This window comes from Petaurus breviceps, unplaced genomic scaffold (assembly GCF_028583685.1).
Source record: "Petaurus breviceps papuanus isolate PSGF00001 unplaced genomic scaffold, PetGlider_PUasm1.0 175, whole genome shotgun sequence".
Lineage (NCBI taxonomy): Eukaryota > Metazoa > Chordata > Mammalia > Diprotodontia > Petauridae > Petaurus > Petaurus breviceps.
In genome coordinates, this window is record NW_027185764.1 from 49,392,342 (window position 1) to 49,415,085 (window position 22,744).

Here is a 22,744-nt window from a genome sequence, read left to right on the forward strand (position 1 = left end):
AAGTTCAAGAGATGAGTGAGAAGTAGCAAAATAAGTACTTTGTTAAAAATAAGATAAATGTAGCACATCATAAATGATCTCATGTAAAGGCTTAAGAACTAAGTTTCCTCAAGTAATATTTTTGTTTTCTTTTTTTTTAGAAATACAGAAATTGCACACATCTCATAGCAAAGCATGCTTGTAAGAGTGAAAAATATTTAGCAGCTTGTGCAGCAGGTAATTTTACTTAAACATTTGTTAAAAGTTAAAGGAAAATACTATAGAGAGAATAGTTTATTATGAACTTTAACCATCAAAAATAATCATCCACCTCATGTAGAAACATCTCTAGTCAGAAGGCCTGGATATGGTGAATCATGCAGTCTTGGGACATCCACTGGGTCTGAAGGGCTCCAACTACAAATGGGTAGGGCTTTTTATCTCCTTAGGTGCCTTTATAACCACGTTAGTAGACCCAGATGTCACCAGGAAGCTTCATCAAAGGAGGTACAGCTTAACCTCCTGAGCCAGTCAAGTCATGGGGACTCCTCTGTAGCTTTTCAGGTAAAATCTAGCTTAACCCTTGGCAGGGAGGAGGAATCAAGGAAGATAGTGGCTCTATTGCACTTGTAGATACAAGTGGTCTACAGAATTGTCTCCGTCTCTTTGACTGTTGTGTTTATATTCTTTTACGCAAATTTCTGACATTTCAGTTATTCTAAGTTGATAACATCTCTCTTCTAAATTTGTTATTTTATCCTGCATATATTACTTGTCTTTTGAGTTATCTTACTATCTAAACTTTCTTTTTTAAAACTTTTTCGTTGTCAGTTGATATGTATTCATCTGTACTCATCTCTTGTGATTCCTGTAGCTTCCAAAGACACTTTCAGTTCTTCTATGTTGCTTTGTAATTTAAGTTTTTATTGTAGTCTTTTCCCATGCTTTTATTTGCTGAGTGAATGTTTTATTAATTTCTTTGCTGTGAATGTTATCCTATCTTGCCCTTCCCTATTTCTTGCATTTTTTCTGGTGTTATTTGTTGTTTCTGAGATAGTTTGTCCAGTGAATCCTTTTCTGCTGTATAGTTTTACATTTCAGCACTTTTATTTGTTTATTATTATACATGTTTTGATTTTTTTTATTTTTCTGAGAATTCGTATTCTAGCTTTCCTTCTTGTTTTTTTTTCCCCTGAGATTTTAGATGAGAAGTTACAGATTGTGACCAGGTTGATGTCTATCCCTTGCCCTCTTTTCAGGAAGTGTCTCATTTTTCAGAGATGTTTCTCTTTCTCCAGAGAAGTGGTGGAAGTTTGAAATATAGTTTTATATCTTTTTTCTCCCATCTGGAGAGCATGATACTGACCTGGTCCACTTCCCCCATTCTCAGTCAAGGTGAAATGTTGGTGACCTACAGAAACTGTTCTTTGTGCTTTTAGGCAAGCACCATGTTTATGCTTTCCTTCACCTATCCCCTGCCATTTTTCTACTGGCTGTTTTTTTGGTATTGTTTACATAGCTCCAAATGTTAGAGTAGTTGCATTGTGTCTTCATGTAGACATTTTTAGAAAAAATTTATTTGACCTAGACTTGAATATTGAAATATTATTGAACAAAAAATAATGTGCATATAAGTAATTTTTAAAAATAAGATTCATCACATTTATAAGCTATGTTTTTGTTAAAATTCAGCTACAATCAGCACTTTTAAAAAATTTTATCCTGACATATTTGTTGTATTTGTTCATAGTGGGATATCATGAAATTCCCAGTATTAAGTTGCTTGCTTATAAGTTTTTACCTGCATGAGTTTATACATTTCTTCTAATATATATTCTCAAAAAGGCACCAAGTCACACCACCTCTTCTCCTCAGTCCTTTTTTTGCAGTTGATCCTTGTTCTTTGTGTAGTTTAGCTTGGGTTTTTCTGTACCATGAATGTCACAGGATTGTCCATGGTCCATTGATTATTATGAAGTATATTTCTATTTATACGATTCAGTTTATTCAAACAGAACTTTGCTGAAGAAATTAGAAAATCAAAGTTGCTTATAAATAAAATGTTTAAACTGTTTTACATGAGCACTTATTTCTTATAAAATATAGTCTAAAAATATTTTAATTCAGCCACTGATGTGATACATGTGCTTAATTGTTATTAATAGTATAATAACAAAAAAAATAAGAGATTCGTTAACACAGTTGAGAAGAATGGAAATTTGGACTAAAATACCGAGTAAGGAATATTTAATGAGTACTACATTTTGTTTTAGTTTTTGAAGCCTTCAGTTTAACTTTTATTTGAGAAAATCTAGAATTATCATTCTCTATCACAAAAAAAGCTTAAACAAAGTGTTTAATGATATTAAAGTGTTCCCACTGTTAATATTTAGAAAAATGAACAGTGCAAGAATATGGTGGAAATGTTACTTAAGGTTCTAATGTTACATTTGCATGAAAAAGGTTGATGTTAATTTTATTTTTGATCTTCAGTTGATTACCATTTATCTCTACCAAAATTCTTTTGTGGCTGACAGTTCATTTGCTTTCTAGGAAAGTGGGTACTAACTAAGGACTACATAATTAATAGTGCCGAAAGTGGCAGATGGCTCGATGAAACAACTTATGAATGGGGATATAAAATTGAAAAAGACTCCCATTATTCACCTCAAATGCAATCTGCACCTAAAAGATGGCGCAAAGAACTGACAAACACTGGTGCTCCAGGGGCCTTCCACAGATGGAAAGTTGTCCTCCTGTTTAAAGAAGGTAGTAAAGGAAGAGATTGTCTTACAAGGTAGGTTGTAACTTCTTAAAAGTTAGAGTAATAAATGAGAAAACATTTTTTCTGTGGGTAAACACATTTTAGTTCTCTGTTTCCCATACCAATTAATTTGGCCAGATGATCTACAGTATTTTTTTCTTTAATCTTCATCGATAAGCCATTTCATAATTTTTGTATTCTTGCTTCAGTAAAAAGAAATCTACTTTTACAACTTTTGTTTACTTTTTTCTCTGATAGTCTGTTCTGTTCCAGATTAGTTCATTTTGGTTAACTGTCACCAAGTGAAAAAAAATAACTACATGTGATTTAATATATTACACTACCTGCAAAAAACTTCGTGGTTTTTTTTTTTTCTGATTTAATTCTTTAATCTGTTCTGTAGCATTCTTTTCATGGCTATATATTTTTGTCAACTTAATTTTGTTCTTTTTTACATTATCTTATTTTTGTATTCAGACCAATGACAGAACAAATTTATTTTATGGGTTTTTTTTTTGGTGCTTTTTATGCTGTTGTTTTAATTTAAGAGTTCTAAATGCTGGAAAGGCCCAAGTTTTTCTACCAAATAATTTACCAAGTGGAATTACTCATGTGATCTCCTCGAATACAAATTTAAGTGAAGAAAACGCCAAATACACCTTTGAAGCTCCATACTACCCAGTACAGTATCTAATAGATTTTCTATTTTTCAAGGTAAGAAAAATAATTAGTAAGCATGATTAAATGTTTTGGATTTTATTGTATAAAGTACAGATTTATTCAGATAGTAAAAATATCCTTAAGAGTAAAATGAGTATTCATTTTAAGAAAAAGAATGTGTGAATTGAACTCTATAAAACTTTACATTTACATTGTATTTAACAACATTGTTATTGTAAAGTGAAAGAAAAGAGACCAAGAGATCGTGGGGGCGGCTAGGAGGCTCAGTGAATAGAGCACCGGCCCTGGAGTCAGAAGGACCTGAGTTCAAATTTGGCCTCAGACACTTAACACACACACAAAAAAACACCTAGCCATGTAATCTTGGACAAGTCACTTAACCCTAATTACCCTACCTTCTCCCCTCCAAAAAAAAGAAAAGAGACAGTGAAATGTTATATTTCTGATGTTGAGCTCAAATTTCAATGACACTATTTTGGTTTTCTTTTCAAACTATGGCATTTTTTGCTTTTATCTGCTCCCAATTTATCTCTTAACCACCTCTCCCTCATTATGTGACACCCATTAAACATCTCTACCTGTCCCATAGTCACCTGAAGCTCAGGTGTTTAAGTCTGGGCACATTATCTTTCTTCCTAATCTGCCCTTCCTGCTAACTTCTTTATTTCCAGTAATCCTCAGTTTACCTTCTTGGTAATATCTTCAACTTTTCCTTCCATTTGCTCTCCAAATCCAGTCAAACAGCAGTTTTGCAGTATTACCTCCATGGTATTCTTTCCATTCGCATGGCTGCCACCCAAATTCAAGCCTATATCACTTCTTGCCTAGCCTCTTTCAGCAGCCTTCCATTGGTCTCCTCACCTCTTTAGTCTCTCTCCTTTACAATTCATCCTCTCCACAGCCGACAGTGATATTCCTAAAGCTCAGGTCTAACTACATCACTCCCTTGCTCATAAGTTTGAGTGACTCTCCTTGGCTTCTAGGATAAAATATAAACTCCTCCTTTTTGGCATGTAAGACCTCTACAATCCTACAATTGATTTCACTTTGCTTCTTGATTACATTGTTCACCCCTGATAAACTGGCCTATTTATTATTTTCCATACTGGGCGTTTCATTTCTCATAGCCATGACTTTGCTCAGATTGTCCCCTGTGTTTCCTGAAGTCCTGTCAAGGGTCAACTCAAATACTACTTTGTAAGGCAGAGAGGCCTTTCCTGATTTACCTCAATTATTTGTGCTTCCTCTTGTTTGTTTGTTTATTTATATACATGCTTTTCTCCCACACCCTCACCCCAAAGTAAAGCTTCTTGAGGGCTTCTTGTTTTTGTCTTTGTATTATCTCATTGTTTAGCATAGTAACTGGTAGCACATTTTAGGAGTTAAATAAATACTTGTTAAATACAGTTGCATTAGAATCCTTAAAAGTATGCTCCAAAAGTGATCTTTAAATACTTTAAATCCTGCCCCCCAAAAGTCAGTATACTAGATAATAATACAAGCCACTCAGCTGGTTTTTCCTCTGGATGTTCTTTTCTTCATTCCCTGCCCTTCAAGTGAAAAAGTAATAAATTAGTTTGTGGTAACATCTCTATTCAATTTAAGAGCAGTATTATCTGTCACCAGAGAGAAAATACTTCTTGGCTAAATGAGTTATAGGTGGGTCCTTGAAGAAGAAAGAGTGTGACAGTTGGCTGGAAGAGCCTCAGACTTTTCCTTTTGTTTCAGTGAACAGTTGTAGTCCCATATCCCTCATCTGTGGTCTTTTTTTGGGTAGCAACTTGATGTTTCCATCAAACATGTATATGGAATAAAGAACCTTGCACATAGTTAAGCATTTAGCAAATATTTGTTACATTGAATAGAGTCAGATTTTGATTATATGTACAACTAGAGGGTAGTAATAGTATAGAAACCCAGAAGAAAGGATAATATTGAAAAGACTTCTTTTCGGTGTTGCTGGTTTTTTGGTTTTGGGTTTGTTTTTTTACTTTTTATCCTGACATCCAAGAAGTCATAGCACTTCATACAGATAATGAAAACATGTTGTAGAGATATCATTTAGAAAAAGAACTTGCCCAGCTTCTGAATCCTGCCTTCTGTTACCAACTCTAACCTTGACATTAAAGGTATCACTTTTCCATCAAGCTAATCCTGAATTGTCTCCTTACCCAGTCAATCAGCCTACTATGTACTAACCACTGAGCATACCCCCAGAATTTTAAGATTGTCCCTGCTTTTGAGGAGTAGGAGAGACCACAAACAAATAAATACGTATAAAAAAGCCATATATAGGAAAATAGGAAATATTTAAGAGGAATTGGAAAAGGCTTCCTGTAGATGGTAGAATTTTACCCAGGATTTGAAGGAAGCCAAAGAAGGAAGTAGATAAGAGATAAAGAGGCAGAGCATTCCAGATATGGGAGACAATCAGAAACAGTGCTCAGAACCAAGAGGTGGAATGTTTGGTCCATGGAACAGCCAGGAGGCTGGTGTCACTGAATCACAGAGAATAGGACAGGGAGTAAACTGTAAGTAGCCTGGAAGGGTAAGAGGGGGATAGATTATAAAGGGCTGTGAACACCGAGCAGAGGTTTTTGTATTTGATCCTGGAGGTGACAGAGTTTCCTGAGTGGGGAGTAAGGGGATGGGTATGAGACTTGATCAGACCTGTGCTTCAGGAAGATTGCATAAGTGGCTGAATGGAGAATGGACATGAGCGGGGAGAGGCTTGAGGTAAGCAGACCTTACCAGCAGGCCATTGCAAAAGTCCAGGTGTGAGGTAAAGAGGCCCTGCACTGGGGTGATGGCAGCATCAGAGGAGAGAATGGGGTGTTTTTAAGAGATGTTGCAAAGGCAAAATCAGCAGGTCTCAACAACAGCTCATATATGGTGTATGAAAGATACTGAAGAGTCCAAAATGACTCCTGGGTTTGGAGCCTGAAGAACTAGGTGAATGATAGTGCCCTGGATACTAATAGAGGAGAGTTTGAAAGGAGGGAAGGTTTAGGGGGAAAGAAAATGAGTTTGGCTTTGGACATATATTGAGTTTAAGATGTCTACTGCATATCCAGTTTAAAATGTAATTCAAGTTCTACTTAGTAGAGCTACCTTCTAGCAAGACTGAAAAGATAATTAAGCAATTATGAAGTCCTTTATTTAAAATAAAAAAAAAAAGACTTCTGGGTAAACTCCAGTTGAAGAATAAGTTTGCATGTATAATAAACAAGAAGAAAATAGCTTCTTGAATAACTCCTTTTTTACAGTAATCTTCAGAGTAGTGTCTTTTCTGCCATGCTTCTGGACAAATCAAGTAAGTATTTAATTTTTAAATTATATCACTGAAGACTTAGGCAACACTACACTGTAAAAGATAAAAATAGTATTTTTTTAAGCCAAGCCTTCAAAGAACTGTTAGAAGTCTTCAAGCTTTTGAAAACAAAGAATACAGGAACACTGTGAAGCATTGCTCTTCATTCACACACACACACAAACATTTTAATGTTATACCCAGACAGGTGAGACCTCCAGATAAAATCTCTGGAAGGGTAGGGAGATAGGCTCAGGCCTTTAGGAATTCAGTTCATCTCAACCTTAATCCATTAATTAGTGACTATGTAAAGAATGATATTAGATGGCAAGGAATACTCAACATTTAGGTAAGATATGCTATATATTCTCATGGAATAGATAACATTAGAATATTATAGAACTACACGTATCTGCACCTCATCCAAGACAAGAGATCAAGTAGAATCATTTGGTTCAGAAGCCATAGTTGAGGATTTGACTTAATTGCTATAACCTTACATTCCCTTGAATAATAGAACTCCCTAAACAGAAGTTTTTATTCTTGGAATACCCATTGGTTCATATAACTGAACTAGAGAAAATATTTTGATAGTTCCTACTTCCAAGGAGTTTCTATTGTAAAGGGCCAGACACTGGTAAAAACTAGATTAAATAAATGTGCACAGATCAGTAAAGTAAATCTTTTGTTGCATTGAGAACAGTATTTTAGGTATTGTATTGATGTCTTACAGAATACTTAAAACCTCAGATAAATCTATGATCTCAATCATGTGATACAGATCCTGACTCATCCTATGTGACTCTTGTCCATATTTTCCCCCAAGTGTACCTCAGGGACCACTCAGTATACTGGGGTTTTGTTTCTCCTTAATGCACTAAGTACAAGAATGGAATACAGTGAGGCAGCTGGGTGACAGTGAATAGAGCACTTGCCCTGGAGTCAGGAAGACCTGAGTTCAAATTTGAATTAAGACACCTGACACATTTACTAGCTGTGTGACCTTGGGAAAGTCACTTAACCCCAATTGCCTTGCTTTTCCCCTGTAAAGCCATGCATGAGCAGCTTTCCAGAGGACTGCTGCTGTGAACAGCTTTCCAGATTCTGATTACATAGTATAGCAAACTCACTATTTATTCAATAACAACTCAGAGCAAAACATTCATAGAAAATCAAGGTACAGCATTCACCATGTCACAACTCAACAACTTATAACTAAAATGGCCACATGGTTTTCACCAAAGTGGTCACACAGTTTTCAACAAAGAACTTTCATTTAGTTAATCAAAATCCTTAATTCAATCACAAAGTACAAAAGTCAAAGTTCTCCACCCCTAGGTCACAGTAAATCATAATCTTGCCAGTCAGTATAGACTATCCAAGTAAAGTCTTCTTTCAGTTTGACTTGAGGCTGGCCCTCAGCTTCCATGGTTTCTCTTCCATGGTCCAAGCTCCCAACTGTCACCCGGGTTCAAAGGCAGGCAGCTCTCAGTTCCTTGTCCAGCTGCTTGTCCATTTCTTCATCCTGTTCCTGTTCCATATTGAGGCTCACAGTATCCAGTCCACCTCAAGTCCTTCACAGTTCCTATTTCTGGGAAGGCAAAGCTTAACAGAGCCACAATAATGTTCATACACATTGTCGGCACCATCATCAATTCACTATCTGCCCGTGAAATCAGCTCAGACCCACCAACAAGGTCTGAGAACTCAGCACAAATCATCAACATAGAAATCAACACAGACTCACAAACAAGGTCCAGGAGGTCAGCACAAATCATCAGTAAAGTCCCAGGTCCTCCAAAATCCTCCTCTAGGACTTATGTACACATACAACCAGAAAATCCTCTTTGAGGGCTTTCATACACATACAATCAGAAAATCCTCTTTGAGGGCTTTCAGTAAGGTTCCAGGGCTTCTGTACAAAATATCACAAACAAACATCAACACAGACAGAGCAGACAGAGTACCGGAATACCACAAGTTTTCTCCTTCTTGACTCTGCCACCACAAGGGTCCTCAGTTTCTTCAGTCTCTAGCCTGGAAATTCTCCTTATATGTGGTCATCAGCTCCTCCCCTTCCTGTTGCAGGAGTTCATGAGTTCTAGGTTCACAAGTCATGGGGTTCACACATTCTGTTTCTTAACAGACTTGATACAAAGCTCAAAAGAAACTTGAACTGAAACAAGGTTTTAATTCAATAGCTGAAACAGAGTGTGAACTACTTCTGTGCTTGCCATTTACACCCCCCTCCAGAAAAAAAAAAAAAGGGAATACAAGACTGTCCATCAATCATCATTCATTTGTAGTTCCTTGTTTTCTATTGTAGATTTTTATACACACTTTCCCTGCATTATCCTTTAGGTAATAATCATTTTTTAATATTTCTGCAAAGTCCCACCCTGATGCCTCATGGTGGCATGAAGGTGATCACAGATTCCCAAAGGCTGTGCCAGTAGAGTGCGATACTTTAACAGGTTCTACCAGATAGGAAAAGCTTTGGGTCCCAGCAGCTGCCTGAGTCTGCTTTCTGAGTACTAACTTATCTAAAAATCAAGTAGGGTGACCATATGGTGGCAGATTCTTTTACTCTGGCCATCTGTGAAAAGAATAAAAGTACAAAATAATCTCAGCCTGGTGCAGCCCAGTTCTGCAGTGATAGTGTCAGTGACAGAAAAGGTAACAGAGTGTAAAGAATCAAAGGTTTAAGACTAGGTGCTCTCATTATGAGGTCTTTGTCCATGACCAACCCGCAGACATATGACTAGAGAAACTGAGGCTTACCAAGCTTGACATTCTTGATATCAACAAAAGCAGAAGAGAAAAGAAAACTGAAAGGTAAATGGAATGATGGCTCATGGGTTTTCTTTGGTGAAACAAATGAAGAAAATGTTGGAGTTGATTTTATTATGTATCCAAATGCAATAAAAAAAAACATAATTTCATGGTGTGTTTGATCATCTCATATTACAGAGCTCATAAGAAGTGTTTGCAGAAGAACCCACATGGGAATAATCTTATCTTATGCATCAATGTCTAGGCTACCTACCATACTAGGACCAGTTAGTATCTAGGCTTTCCATATCTCACCTGACTTGTCCTCATCACCCAGATTCAGGCTGCTGCCAGCACCAGACCCAGAGCCTTTCCAACTTGGTAAAACCTGCCAGAGCTTGGAATCTGCTGAAATAGCTTCCAAGAACCAAGGATCACCTTCCCTCCATGAAGAGACATTGGTTCATGGCTATATGAAGGGAATATAAGATACAGCTAATAATTAATGCTGCGATAATCTATCCCATTGACTGAAATAAAATACTTTTGCATACATGTAGAAAGAACTTCAGAATGATGGAGATGTTCAAAGGAATTCTCTTTTAACCGAACATTCTAAAGAACAAAAAGCCACCAATTCCAGGACTGACTGTGAACTTGCTGACCTGAAAAAGGCATTAAGAAAACACTTATGTAGAGTGGAGGTAAGGAACAAGTGAGGAAAATTCTCACAATTCCCTAAAATTAGACATTTCTATTTCTGCCCTGTGACCAAAATATGACTTAGATCTTCTAAAGTTTGTTACTGTTTAGTGAATATAGCTCATAGCAGTTTCTCCTTTTTAAATACTTTTCTGTGGTGATACATACAGTATCTATGCAAATTTGCTGAATGTGTAAACATGTAATGCTTCAGGAATCTGTGATAATACTGGTTCAGGCACTTCCATGACCAACATAAGTTCCTACGTAACTTACTCCAGTGTCCAGTGTCCCTTCGTGGCCTCAGAAGTTAATGTAGCTAAACAGCTTTGGCAGCTAGGTGAGGCAGGAGATACAGCACCAGACCCAGACCTAAAGTCAGAAACAGTCGAGTTCAGATCCAGCCTCATATGCTTATTCGCTGTGTGATCCTGTGTAAGCCAAGTCATTTAACCTCTGTCTGTCTCAGTTTTGTTGACCATAAAATGGGGATAACCTACCTCTCAGAGTCATTACGAAGATCAGATAATATTTGTAAAGCATTTAGCATAGTGCCTGGCACATAGAGGTACTTAATACATGCTTCAGCCAACTAGTGTTGAGAATGGACACACTTAAGTGGATAGCATACTGAATGATAGATACACTATACTTGAGTAATTATACTTAAAACTCTTCCACCTTGGCGTAGAAGCTGCTAGAGCTTATGTTTTACTGGCATGGTTTTTTGAACCCTAAGTTAATAAGGTATTGGGAGTATTTTGTGAACAGTGTCCCAGTAACGCCATAGATAAATCAGCTGTCAATTCTGTATTGGGGGAATATTGACTTGAACCAAATCAAGCATATAGAAGAGGTGGTTTAATTGTGTTAGGGTTTTTGTTTTTGTTTGTTTCAGGTCTACGATTTTATTATTCTAGGTAATTCCTGGTATGGAAAATCCCTCCAAATATAGATCAACTTATGTGTAACTTACTGCATTTGAGTGTGGTCTGGTGAACTAAGGTTAATAGCCATCACCACAGTCACAGATGTGTTAGAGGCAGGCTTTGAGCCCAGTTCTAGACCCCAAGGCCAGCCTCCTCTCCATTGTACCATGCTGCCTCTATTTTTGTTTTGTTTTGTTTGTTTGATTTGATCAAACCTGTTAGTTTATTGAAATAGGGAATTCCTATTGAGAAAGCTCCCATAACCAAAGCAGATTGACACCTTTTCTGCACTGTGAGCTCTAGAGAGGTTTTATGAATGGTCTGTAGTTGCACAGCCAGTGACTCCAGGGCCAGCTCCATCTCATATCCCACAATGCCTTAATTTTAAAAATTAAGATGGGAAATAGTTTTCTGTAAGTATTTCCAAAACATGTTTTTGATACCAAATTTTTAATGCATCTTGTGGTTCTAAAATGCCATGCTATATTATGGCATGAAGCATTGGGGTCTCCACTTTATAAATAAAGCACAAGCTCCAGCATGTCCTTCTAAGCAGGGAAATTTTAAGTAAAGGCCTGGAATAAATTTGTATGGTCCTTCCTTTAAGGAATATCCCAACTAAGTTTAGTGAACCTCCTCACCAGATTGGTTGCAATGTGATTTTTTTTTTGACCACTAGTATTCACAAAGACCATCTTCCAAATCATAGAGTGACTATACTCTGTGTTCATGGTAGGAATACCCACAACAATAAAATCATGGATCTTGGAAATACTGTGATATTTCCAAGTGCTTTATGGATTTTATTTGTGATGCTTAGATTTTATCTGCAAAATAGAATACATACATATACATATGTTATTCGTGCATGTGTATGTACAAACCTACCATTTAGGCAGGAGTATTCACATTTGATTGATTTAAAATCTGACCAGTACTTGTTCAAAGAGATTGAACTGCAACTTAAAATTAAATGTCTCCTTTGTAAAATGTGACCCTTAGAAGCAAAAATTATAACCACATAATGGTAATTGGTTACAAACACCAAGATATTTTTTTAAAGTAAGAATATTTAAAATTTATAGGTATACAATTTGTTATAAGAACTTATATGTGTCTGCAAATATTGCAGTATCTTTTATTTTCCAGTTAAAATGTGTTCTAGTTTTTGTGCCACTACAAAAGCTGGCTTTATCACCCTTTGAGTTATACAGGATGTCCCAAAAGTCTTGGTGCAGTTTTAAGCCTTAATTAATGCTTAAATGTTGTACTTGTTGACTTTGTCTTGGTCAAAGTACAAAATTGTTCTTTCATAGTTAGAAGAGTTCATTCAAATAAATGCATTTTTTTTTCTCTAAATAATTGTAATAAATTCCTTCTCTTGGGATTCTTAAGGAACTTAAATTACCTCTTTTGATCTTATTGGTTGGTCAAAAGAGCATAGAAAAGAAGCCAGGAATGTTTTCTTGCTATAACTGTTGTGAGATCAAAAACAGCTCCATATCTAAGTATTCCTTGATATTTCCTTCCTTACATAATGGAAATGGAAGTAGATAGGAGAAAATTTTCAACCACCAGCTTTGGAAGTCCTGAAAGCTTAGAATTGCAATGATCTTGAAGCTATAATTTAAGTGATGATTCTCAAATAACATTTTGTTCCATTCAGTCAGGGAGATAAGATGTCCATCAGTGCCAACCTCAGCTGTATCTAAATCCTCTCCCTTTAGGTGGGACCATTCTCACATTATCTGACATAGGTCATCATTGTTGCAAAAGTGCATTTACATCCCTCCATACAAATATTCCATTACTCATTTTAGGGTTTTAACAGCCCCTGTTCTTAAGATAAACTTTCTTGTATCTGATTTAAATTCTGTATATCACAGCTTATGTCAGCCCCTCTCTATTCTTCACTCAGTAGTGATGTCCTTTGTAAAATTCACCTTCATTGCCTTGAAGATCTATGAAGTTTAAGTACTCTTTGTGATAGGCTGAATGCTATTATGTTGTGCATAAGTACAATTTTTGAAATTCTGGGAAGGTTGCTAGTTAAATTTCCCAAGAGAACTTCATAAAAATTGAAAGGAAGTAACTCAAATGACTTTGAACATTTGCATAGTTCTGTATATTAATTAACCTTTTATTATAACCTCAGTACTCTAAACCTTGTTGTCTAAGCTTTGTAAAGGGAAAATGGTTACAGTGGAAGGAAAAAAAGGAATGCTCTGCAGCATTTCTCATATCAGTGTTATCTTAGAACTTCATCCCACAATGCAATGCACTTGAGTTAGGCAGGAGATGGCTTAGTCAACAGTACCCTGGGCTTGAAGTGAGGAAGAAATTAGGAATTAGGGGTCTTCCCTCAGATACTTACTAGCCATGTGACCCTGCCTAGTCACTTTACTTTTCTCAAGTTCAGTTCCTCATTTGTGAAATGAGGATGATAATATAATAAGAGATAAATAACAATAATAATATTTATAATACTCATGAAATGAGACAGTACATCACAGTGAGCATCAAATGAGATAACATATAAAGGGCTCTGCAAACCTGGAAATGTTGTATAAATACTAGTTATCTTTATTATTTTTAAGAAGCTAAGGGCTGGATGCTTAAAATAATAGCCCTGACTCTCCAAGTTTCAATCATTACAAGTGTCCTTGCACATATTTAGTTGGAATGATTGTTTATATAGATCTTAAGGCCGAATTACAGGGGCCTTTTCACTTCTTTCTGACATCCTAGACTCAAGCTCACACCCGGTTATTGAGACAACTTTTTATGTTACTAGGAAAATTTAAATAATGTCTTTGTATTATACTAAGCAAACTGTAAAAACTTATTTTATTGACCTAGATAAATAAAAAACATCAGTGTAATTTTTCAAACATGAACAAATAAGCATAATTAGACAGTATTAAAGCACCTACTATGTGTAAGGTTTGGCCCTTAAGGGACCATTTTAAGACAAAACAGAAAAATGGCAGGGTTACAATTACTATTTGGAAAAGACTAATGCCTTTACTTTTCCCTCTTTTCCTATGAAATGATAAAATCATAAGATTCTAGTAGATTCTTAGATTTAGGGCAGGAAGGTACATCAGAGATCATCTAGTCATTGCCTTCATTTTATAAATAAGGGAACTGAGGCCTACGGAAGTCAAGTGGCTTGGCTAAAGACCCAGGTACATGGGTCTTTAGATGGTAGAACCAGGATTCACTCTAAGGCCCCCTCACTCCAAATATAGTGCTTTTTTCTACCATACTTTTCTGCCTCTACTATATATTCATCCTGGGCCATCTCCAGTTGTCCTGATCCATATCTGGCCACTGGACTTAGATGCTCCAGAGGAGAAAGTGTGGTGGTTGACTTTACACAGGCCTCCCTCCCTTATATACAGTTCACTTGCCAGTCATGGCATCACCTCCTTGATTTCATGGTTCTCTTTGAGAATGAAGGACAGACAGCAACAATATAGCATCAAAAAATAAAGATAGTAGATGACTTTAGAACCTGAAGTTGAATGTGACTTTAACGTTAAGAAAGTTTCAATCTAGAATCTTAAAGGCTACTTCAGCAGCAAAGATCTTCAAAGCTAAATGAAATTTGAGAAGCTAAAAATAATTTTCACCCTAGGTTTTGTTGCAGGCCAACATATGTCCAATTTGTATAATTTTAATTAACTTTAAGAGGGGGAAGTAGGAGGTCATAAAATCATACAAATGCTTGCGCATTGACTGCCACTGATGTATGAAAATGCAGGTGATATTTTATAATGTTGGGGAAATGTATGCATGTTTTGTAGGCCACAGTGCTATTTTTTAATACTGTCATTGTAGTTATGACAGGATACTCACTTTTCTTCTTATATCCCCCAGCATTTCAGAATTGTTACATCAGATTAGGATTTTCATTCAAATGTATATTATCTCCCCTTAAACTAATATTTATTCATTTTAAACAGTTGCAATATAGATTTTTAAATGTTCTGTTTTGATTGTTGTATTAATGTTTTGTAGGCTATAAAATACAGTTGCGTTGAATTAAGTACGGGGTACAGTAGAGAGGTAAGTCAATTGGATAGTTTTTTTTCTCTCACTCTCACATATCCATCTTTTAACTGAAATATATTTTCTTTGACAGCAGAGCTGACTGTCAAATTTTAAATACATTTTCTTTGACCTGAAACTTGGAAAAGAAAAAAGTATCAGCAAGGTTTGTGGTAGTGTATTTAAATATAATATGCTTAAAATGCCTATTAATAATCGTAGCAACCACTGCTCCAGTACTAACAAAATAATAAAGCAGTAAAATTAATACTGCATGGGGCGGCTAGGTGGAGCAGTGAATAGAGCACTGGCCCTGGAGTCAGGAGGACCTGAGTTCAAATGTGGCCTCAGACACTTAATACTTACTAGCCGTGTGACCTTGGGCAAGTCACTTAACCGCAATTGACCTGCCTTCCCCGCTCCACAACAGAAGAAAAATATTAATACTGCAGCATTTCAGTGGACTTGTGCTCTCATCAGTGTGTATATTCCCCCCAGGGATTCAGTCCATCTTGAAACAAAGAAAAATAAAGAGGCTATTAATATTTAACATTAATAGTTGATATTAATGTTAAATATTACTTTTTGTACATTTTCTCATTTGATCCTCACAACTACTCCATTAGGTATTATCATCCACATAATAAGATAATGAGTTTTTTGTATTTATATATGTATATATATATACATATATATATATATATACACACACATCTCATAATTCTGGTATGTTGATGATCTCACAGTAACCCTGTTCTGCAAAGCAGGAGTATATACTGGCTCATTTCTAGGTGACGTTTAGCCCATATTTTTCAAAGGGAAAAGAAAAGACCAAATGAGTGCATTGATGGCATGTGAAATATTCCATTCAGGGTGTGCGTTGCTGCTGGTGTCAAAAAGTTTTAGTGCTGGAAAGAGACTCTAGAGTTCATCCAGCTTGATCTCCTTATTTTACAAATGAGGAAGTTGAGGCCCAGACAGGTTGTGACCATCCAGGTTTATGTATTATAAAGTCATCACTATTGCAAGTATCTTGAGATGAAGCTGACAGGTTGAGAGGCATTAGGATGTTGTGGAAAGAGTGTTTGATTTTGAGTCTGTTCCATGGCTTCCTAGCTGTGGGACCTTGAGCAAGTTGTGTAACATCTCAGACTCTCACGTTTCTCACCTATCAAGATGGAGGTGTTACCTATGTGAGAGGCCATACAGGAATGCAGACCATAAGAGTGAGGAAGAACTGAGTCTGAGTCTTACCTCTCACAGTTATTAACTGTGTGACCATGGCCAAATCACTCAACTTGTTTGGACATTAGGCAACTTTCTAAAACTCCATGACAGATAGGTGTGCTCTCCATTGGCAGGGGGAGTTCCAACTCTGATGAAATCGTAGGTCCTACTGACTAACTCTGACCTTCTGTTCTCACCTCAAAGGGCTGTATATGAAAACACTATATAAAGAGCAAAGTCCTCTATAAAGTAGTAGTGTTATTTTCCTGGTACATAGTAGGTACTTTGCTAGCTATTACTAATTATTATCATTGCCAATAGTTTTGGCGGGGGGGACTGGATTGTTTTCCTTTTTTGTTTGTTACAAGGAACTCTTACTTCTCAGTAAGTAGACTGAGAAAAAGCTAAATTGTTGTTGAACTGTTGGTATTTTTCTAAAACTTTATAAATGCAGAATTATAAGCATTATAATATTTGGTTGGTATTTGTACAAGTTTCCCCCTCATATCTCCCCCAAAAAATAAGTAAATAAAAAGAAAGATTTGTTTTTCCAACATTAGTACTTAAGTATGGCTAAGTATTGGAGACTAAACAAAATTTTCCCTCAGGCATACTTTACATTAATATTTATTTAGGAAATAAGTAATGCATAATCTACTTATCAGTAGCTAGAAACAATGGACATTATGCAGCACGCCACAAAAATTCAGTGTTATTGCACTTGAGCAGACCCAATTTTCCTTTATCTGTTTGCCTAGAGCTATAGCATTTTGAAGTGGCCATTCATTGTCTTCATTGAACAAACTGAAACCACTAATATAACAGAACTTAGAGTCATAAAAACTCTTGCCACAATCACCATTTAGCTTTCGTCCTCAACAAAGGCAGAATTTGTGTTAAAATGAATTTATTATTAATAAGATAATGAGTTTTTTGTATCTTTATATATTTGTATATATATCTCTTTATATCTTATGTTTTTTATTCTTTTTACAGTAGATAGAAATATATGGATTATTATCACCTCAGGGTACAGCTGTTTTCCATGTGTATGTGTACAAGTGTGTATGTGACTGCCTCATATCAGCAGATACACAGACTTTCAGCATAGCTGACTTTGGATAGTGTTTTAATGTAGCTTTGCCAGCTATCCTATACATCTTTTATTTCCTCATTCTCCTTATTTAATCGTGCTCTCTTTTATTTCTCAGGTTAAAAACACCGAACTTCCCAGAAATTTATGTAATATAATTCAAATCCTCATTGAAGGACAGTTCTTTACAGAAGCTCTTGAGGAACTGGTTTTCCTACAGTCACATTATATTCCTCCAGTCTGTCTGCTTCATGCTTTTCTGAGCAACATGCTACAGGTGAGAAGGCAGATGCTTAAATGTGATAAACTGTGTTCCTGGTACCTATTGACAGGTAATCATCTTTTTTTTTTAGTATTATTACATAAATCCTAAACTGAAGTCTAGTTTCCATTTGCCACCTTCATAATTAAGCCTTAGTAAGTATAAGATAGAAACTCCTCAACCCATACAAATGCTTTAGGTCAACTAGAATTCTATTCAATAAACTAACAATCCAGGGGCGTCCAGGTGGCTCAGCGAGTAAGAGCACCAGCTCCAGTGTTGGGATGACCTGGAGATCGAATCCCGGGCTCAGATATTCAGCACCACACCCAGAAATAACTGGCCGTGTAACCCTGAGCAAGTTACTTAACCTCGATTGCTTAAAAAAAAACAATAAAAAAAAAAAAAACTACCAATCTATACATAGATCATATTCCTCTTGTTTCAGAGCATAAAGGGGGAAAAAAAAAGCTTTTAAAATGGATCTTGGGTTGTACTTTGGTGGGGGATCTGGACCTATGATTTGTTCATTATGAACAAAATTTTCATGAAATCACATAAAGCGACAAGCATATTTTTAAAAATTGTCTTATTTGGGAGTGTCACTTCTGGGGAAAACAAAAAACATTTTCTAACTGAAATTCTACCAGAGCTCAGAATTTATTTAAGTGGGCTGCTCTAGGTACTCCTTTCAGGTAAATTCAGGAAGTCAGTTTCTGTGGTATTAATAGGGAAAATAGCATTCTGTCAGACAATCTGGATCCGTTACTCAGAACTACATGTAGGGAGATAACAAGTGTTCATGATTCCACCCTGTGGTTACTTTAGACTAGTAGTATCAGACTCAAATAGGGTCACATATTGACTTAGAAAACCACAAATTAGCACTATCTTTGTCATATTGTATTTTTATTTATTTTGTTAACCATTTTCCAATTACTTTTTCATCTGGTTCTGAGCACTATTTTGCTGCTTGGGTTTGATAACTCTGCTTTAGATCATATAACAACTGAATCACTCTATTGTTTGCTGTGTAAAACTTACACTATTATTTAATTTTTATTTTTTATTTTCAGTTCTAAATTTTCTCCCTCTTTCCACATCCCTCCCCAATCCACTGAGAAGGCAAGAAATATGATATACCTTTTCTTTAAGAGTACCCATGTAAGACAGGTGACCAGAAGGAGGGACACAATAGAGGTTGAATAAAACATGCCAAAAAACCATTAGTAATCGACTGTTTCCTTTCATTTTATAACAGGGTGATATAAAGACCTTGATTGATCGGTACTTCCGTGTTTTGTCAGTTCTTCTGCATCTTAATCCTCCTTGGAAGTCTCCTGCCATGTTGAGTTATTATCTAAAATTTTTTCAATGTCCAGATTGTATGAAAGGAACATGGCCTTTTGTAGAAGTACTTATCAGGTAGGGGAATTTAAGATTATTAATACAAATTTAAACTATTATGAATATTAGATAAATATGGAGTATGTTATTATAGATAGTTCTCTAGAAGAATAATTTTCTCATTAGGAAAATACTTAAACATTATGAAAAGCAGTGATTTCATTAATATGGGTACTCACCTCCAATTCAAATTGCAACCCATCTGTGACTTCATAGAGAACCTTAGAGAGTTTCTGTGACTGAAAAATTCACTGCACAGTGGTAAACAGGAAAACAGTGAATTTTTATGTTCAGTAGTAGGCTTTATACAAAAGTAATTTATTTTATCATACTGAATAACTCTTCCTGTTTTTAATCACTATTCTTTCAGTCTCTCTAGCCAAAAACCTTAAAGTTATCTTTGATTCTTCCCTATCCAATATACTGCAGTATAGATTCTATAATTCTCCTTATAAGTAACTTTCAGTCCCCTCTGCCTATTCCTGTTCCATTCCTTAAATCACTTTGTTTCCGTGCCCTTATCACCTCACACTTAGATTACCAGCCTCCTAACTGGTTACCCTAAATTTAGTCTTTCCCCACCTCTATCATATACTTGCTAATTGTCCTCAAATACTGTTTTCATCACATTGTTTGAGAATTTATAGTAGTTCCCCAGTACCTACCCTAAAGTCCAGGCTTCTCTGCCTGGCTTTCAAGACCCTTCATAATTATGCCCTGTGCTCCCTGTCCCATTTGTCCCCAGAACTCACCCTATATTATCAAATACTACCACTCCTTCAAGGCCCAGCTCGAAGCCCACTTCCTTATTTAAGTCATCTTTGATCACTCTGGCCCTCATTAATTCTTCTTTCACTTTGAACTACTGTAGCACTTAAAGTCTTTTTCACAGAATTTTGTACTTAGTTATATATAGTCTCTCCAGCCCTTTCATATGTTACAGAATCACAGGATTAAAGAATTTGAATGAACCTCAGAGTCTGTCTGGTCTAGCCCAATGCAAACCAAGAATCCCCTGTATAGTATTCCCAACAAGTAATGATCTATTCTTTTTTTCAAGACCACAAAGGAAGGACATCCACTACTTCCTGAATGCCTTCTAATTGTTCAGAATTTTTCCATAAATTGAACTAAGATAATCCTCTCTGTGGCTTCTAAACTCACCACATCTAGTGTTGCCCTCTGGAATAGGCAGCAAATTAAATCCTTCTACATGAAAACCCTTCTAATATTTAAAGACATTTATCACAGTGCATGTAAGCCTTCTCTAAACTAAACTCTCCCAGTTTAGCCCAAACCCCTGGGAGTACAAAAAAATCAACTTTGCCCATACAAGATGGGGAGACATGACTAGATTATAGTTTGACTAAAACTGGTGGGTGGGGAAGGTAGCAGCTCAATAGCTGAATATGAATCAAGAGGATGATGTGACAGCCAAAAAGCTAATGAGATTGTAGCTACATGGAGATTACTAGTGTCCAGGACCAATAAGATCCCAGTCCTGCTGGACTCTGCCCTGGTCAGATCCTGCCCACCATGCTTTGCCCAGTTCTGGGTGCTACATTTAGACAGGTCATTAATGGGTTGGTGAGGATCCCTCGAAAAGCAGCCAGAGCAGTTTTGGACCTTAGATTCTTGCAACATAAGAATCAGTTGAAAAATTGAGGATGATTACTCTGAAGAAGAGAAGACAGGGGAGGAAATGAGACCTGCCCTCTGATATTTAAAGAGCAGTCACCGGGAAGGGATTCAGTTTGTTCTACCTGTTCCCAAAGGTAGAACAAGGAACAATGGCTGGAAATTACAAAGAATTCAATGTAGCCCTCTTGTGAAAACAAACAATTCCTAACAGTTAGAACAACAGCTAGGTGGAGCAGTGGATGGAGTGCTAGACCTGAAGTAAAAAAGACTGAGTTCAGTCCAGCTTCAAACCCTTGGGAGCTCTGAGCCCAGGGAAGTCACATAACTCAGCCTCAGATGCCTCATCTCTAAAATGGGGACAGTCGCAGCACCTGCCTCCCAGGGATTGTTGTGTACTTCAAGTGAGTTAACAAGCTTTACAAATCATAAAGCACTATATAAATGCCAGTTACTATTGTTATTATATAAAAATAGACTCTGCTGTCTCAAGAGGAATTGGGTTCCCCCTTATTAGAGGGCTTCAGGCAGTGACTATATGACCATTTGTCAAGTTGGGCTATAAAGGGTGTTGCAGAAAGCTTGCAGAAGGTGGAATTTGAGCTGAATCTTGAGGAAAGCTAGGAGACAGAGGGAAGGAGGGAAACCATTGGAGGATAGCCAGTGAAAAGGCATTGAGTCAGGAGATGGATTATTACACTCAAGGTACAGCAAGAAGGCCTGTGTCACCAGATCATAGAGTGTTTGGGGATGGGGGAGGGAGACGAGTAAAATATAAGATAAGACTGGAAAGGTAGGAAGGGGCTAGGTTATTCAGAATTTTAAAAGCCAAATAGATGATTTTATATTTGATCCTGGAAATAATAGCGAGCCACTGGAATTTTTTAAGTAGAGGAGTGACATGGTCAGACCTGACCTTTAGGAAGGTCAGTTTGACAGCTGAGTGGAGGATGAACTGGAGTGAGGAAAAATTGAAGGCAGAGAGACCAGCCAGAAAGCTGTGACAGTAGTCTACGTATGAGTTGCCAAGAATTTTCGCCTGGACAGCCACCGTGTGAGTGGAAAGAAGTGTACATAAAGGAAAGATAGTGAAGACAGAAACAACAGGATGTGGCCCCCCCCCCAAAAGAATTTTGAACATGTGCATAAATGTGAGAGAAGAGTCAAAGATGACACTCAGGTTGTGAACATGGGTAGCTGAGAGGATGGTGGTGCCCTCCACAGTGATAACAAGGTTGGGGAGCATGATAATGAGTTCAGTATTGGACGGGTTGATTTTGAGATGCTTATGGAATACTCAGTTCAAAATCCAGGAAATAATTTGGTGATGGAAAACTAGAGCTCGGGAGAACCATTTGATCTGGATGTGTGCGTGTGTGTGTGTGTGTGTGTGTGTGTGTGTGTGTGTAGGCAAATACATTCATATATACACATATATACATATACATACACATATTCATGCATACAAACCTATGTATGTACATACATGAGGGAATAATCTGTCTAGAAAGGACAATTGAATCTTAGGGAACTAATGATCCAGGGAGGAGATGGACTAGAGGGAAAAGAGAAGGACAGAGCTTGGGGAACATCACTAGTTCATGGGCATAATTTAGATGAGAAGAAAACTAACGAGCAGTCAGCCAGGTTGGAGGAGAACCAGGAGAGAGCAGTATCACAGAAACCTAGCACGAGAAGAATCAGAATTGAAGAATACCTTGGAGGACCAATCAAGCTTTTGGCTCCAGCTGGTGCCCCTGGTCGTTCTAGTACTAGAGAAGAGAGTATCCAGGAAATGAGGATGTTCTCAGTACCAAAGGCTGCAGAAACATCAAAAAGAATGAAAATTCAGAATAGGTCATTAGATCTGGCGGTCAAGGTATCAGTAGTAGTTTTGGAGGTAGTAGTTTCAGAGTTCAAGTTAGAA

General features: G+C 36.8%; 1 protein-coding gene across 9 annotated transcripts in view; it reads left to right on the plus strand.

Annotated features, from left to right (window-relative positions):
* Positions 1 to 22,744, plus strand: part of SLF1 (SMC5-SMC6 complex localization factor 1) — a 116,215-nt gene that overhangs the window by 42,933 nt on the left and 50,538 nt on the right. For all 9 annotated transcript variants that reach the window (XM_069085107.1, XM_069085109.1, XM_069085106.1 and 6 more), the window contains 7 exons: positions 141 to 216; positions 2,533 to 2,776; positions 3,292 to 3,457; positions 10,067 to 10,210; positions 15,161 to 15,208; positions 17,629 to 17,787; positions 19,034 to 19,197. In XM_069085107.1, the coding sequence (XP_068941208.1) occupies positions 141 to 216; positions 2,533 to 2,776; positions 3,292 to 3,457; positions 10,067 to 10,210; positions 15,161 to 15,208; positions 17,629 to 17,787; positions 19,034 to 19,197 (1,001 nt within the window). The remainder of the gene's footprint in view (positions 1 to 140; positions 217 to 2,532; positions 2,777 to 3,291; positions 3,458 to 10,066; positions 10,211 to 15,160; positions 15,209 to 17,628; positions 17,788 to 19,033; positions 19,198 to 22,744) is intronic.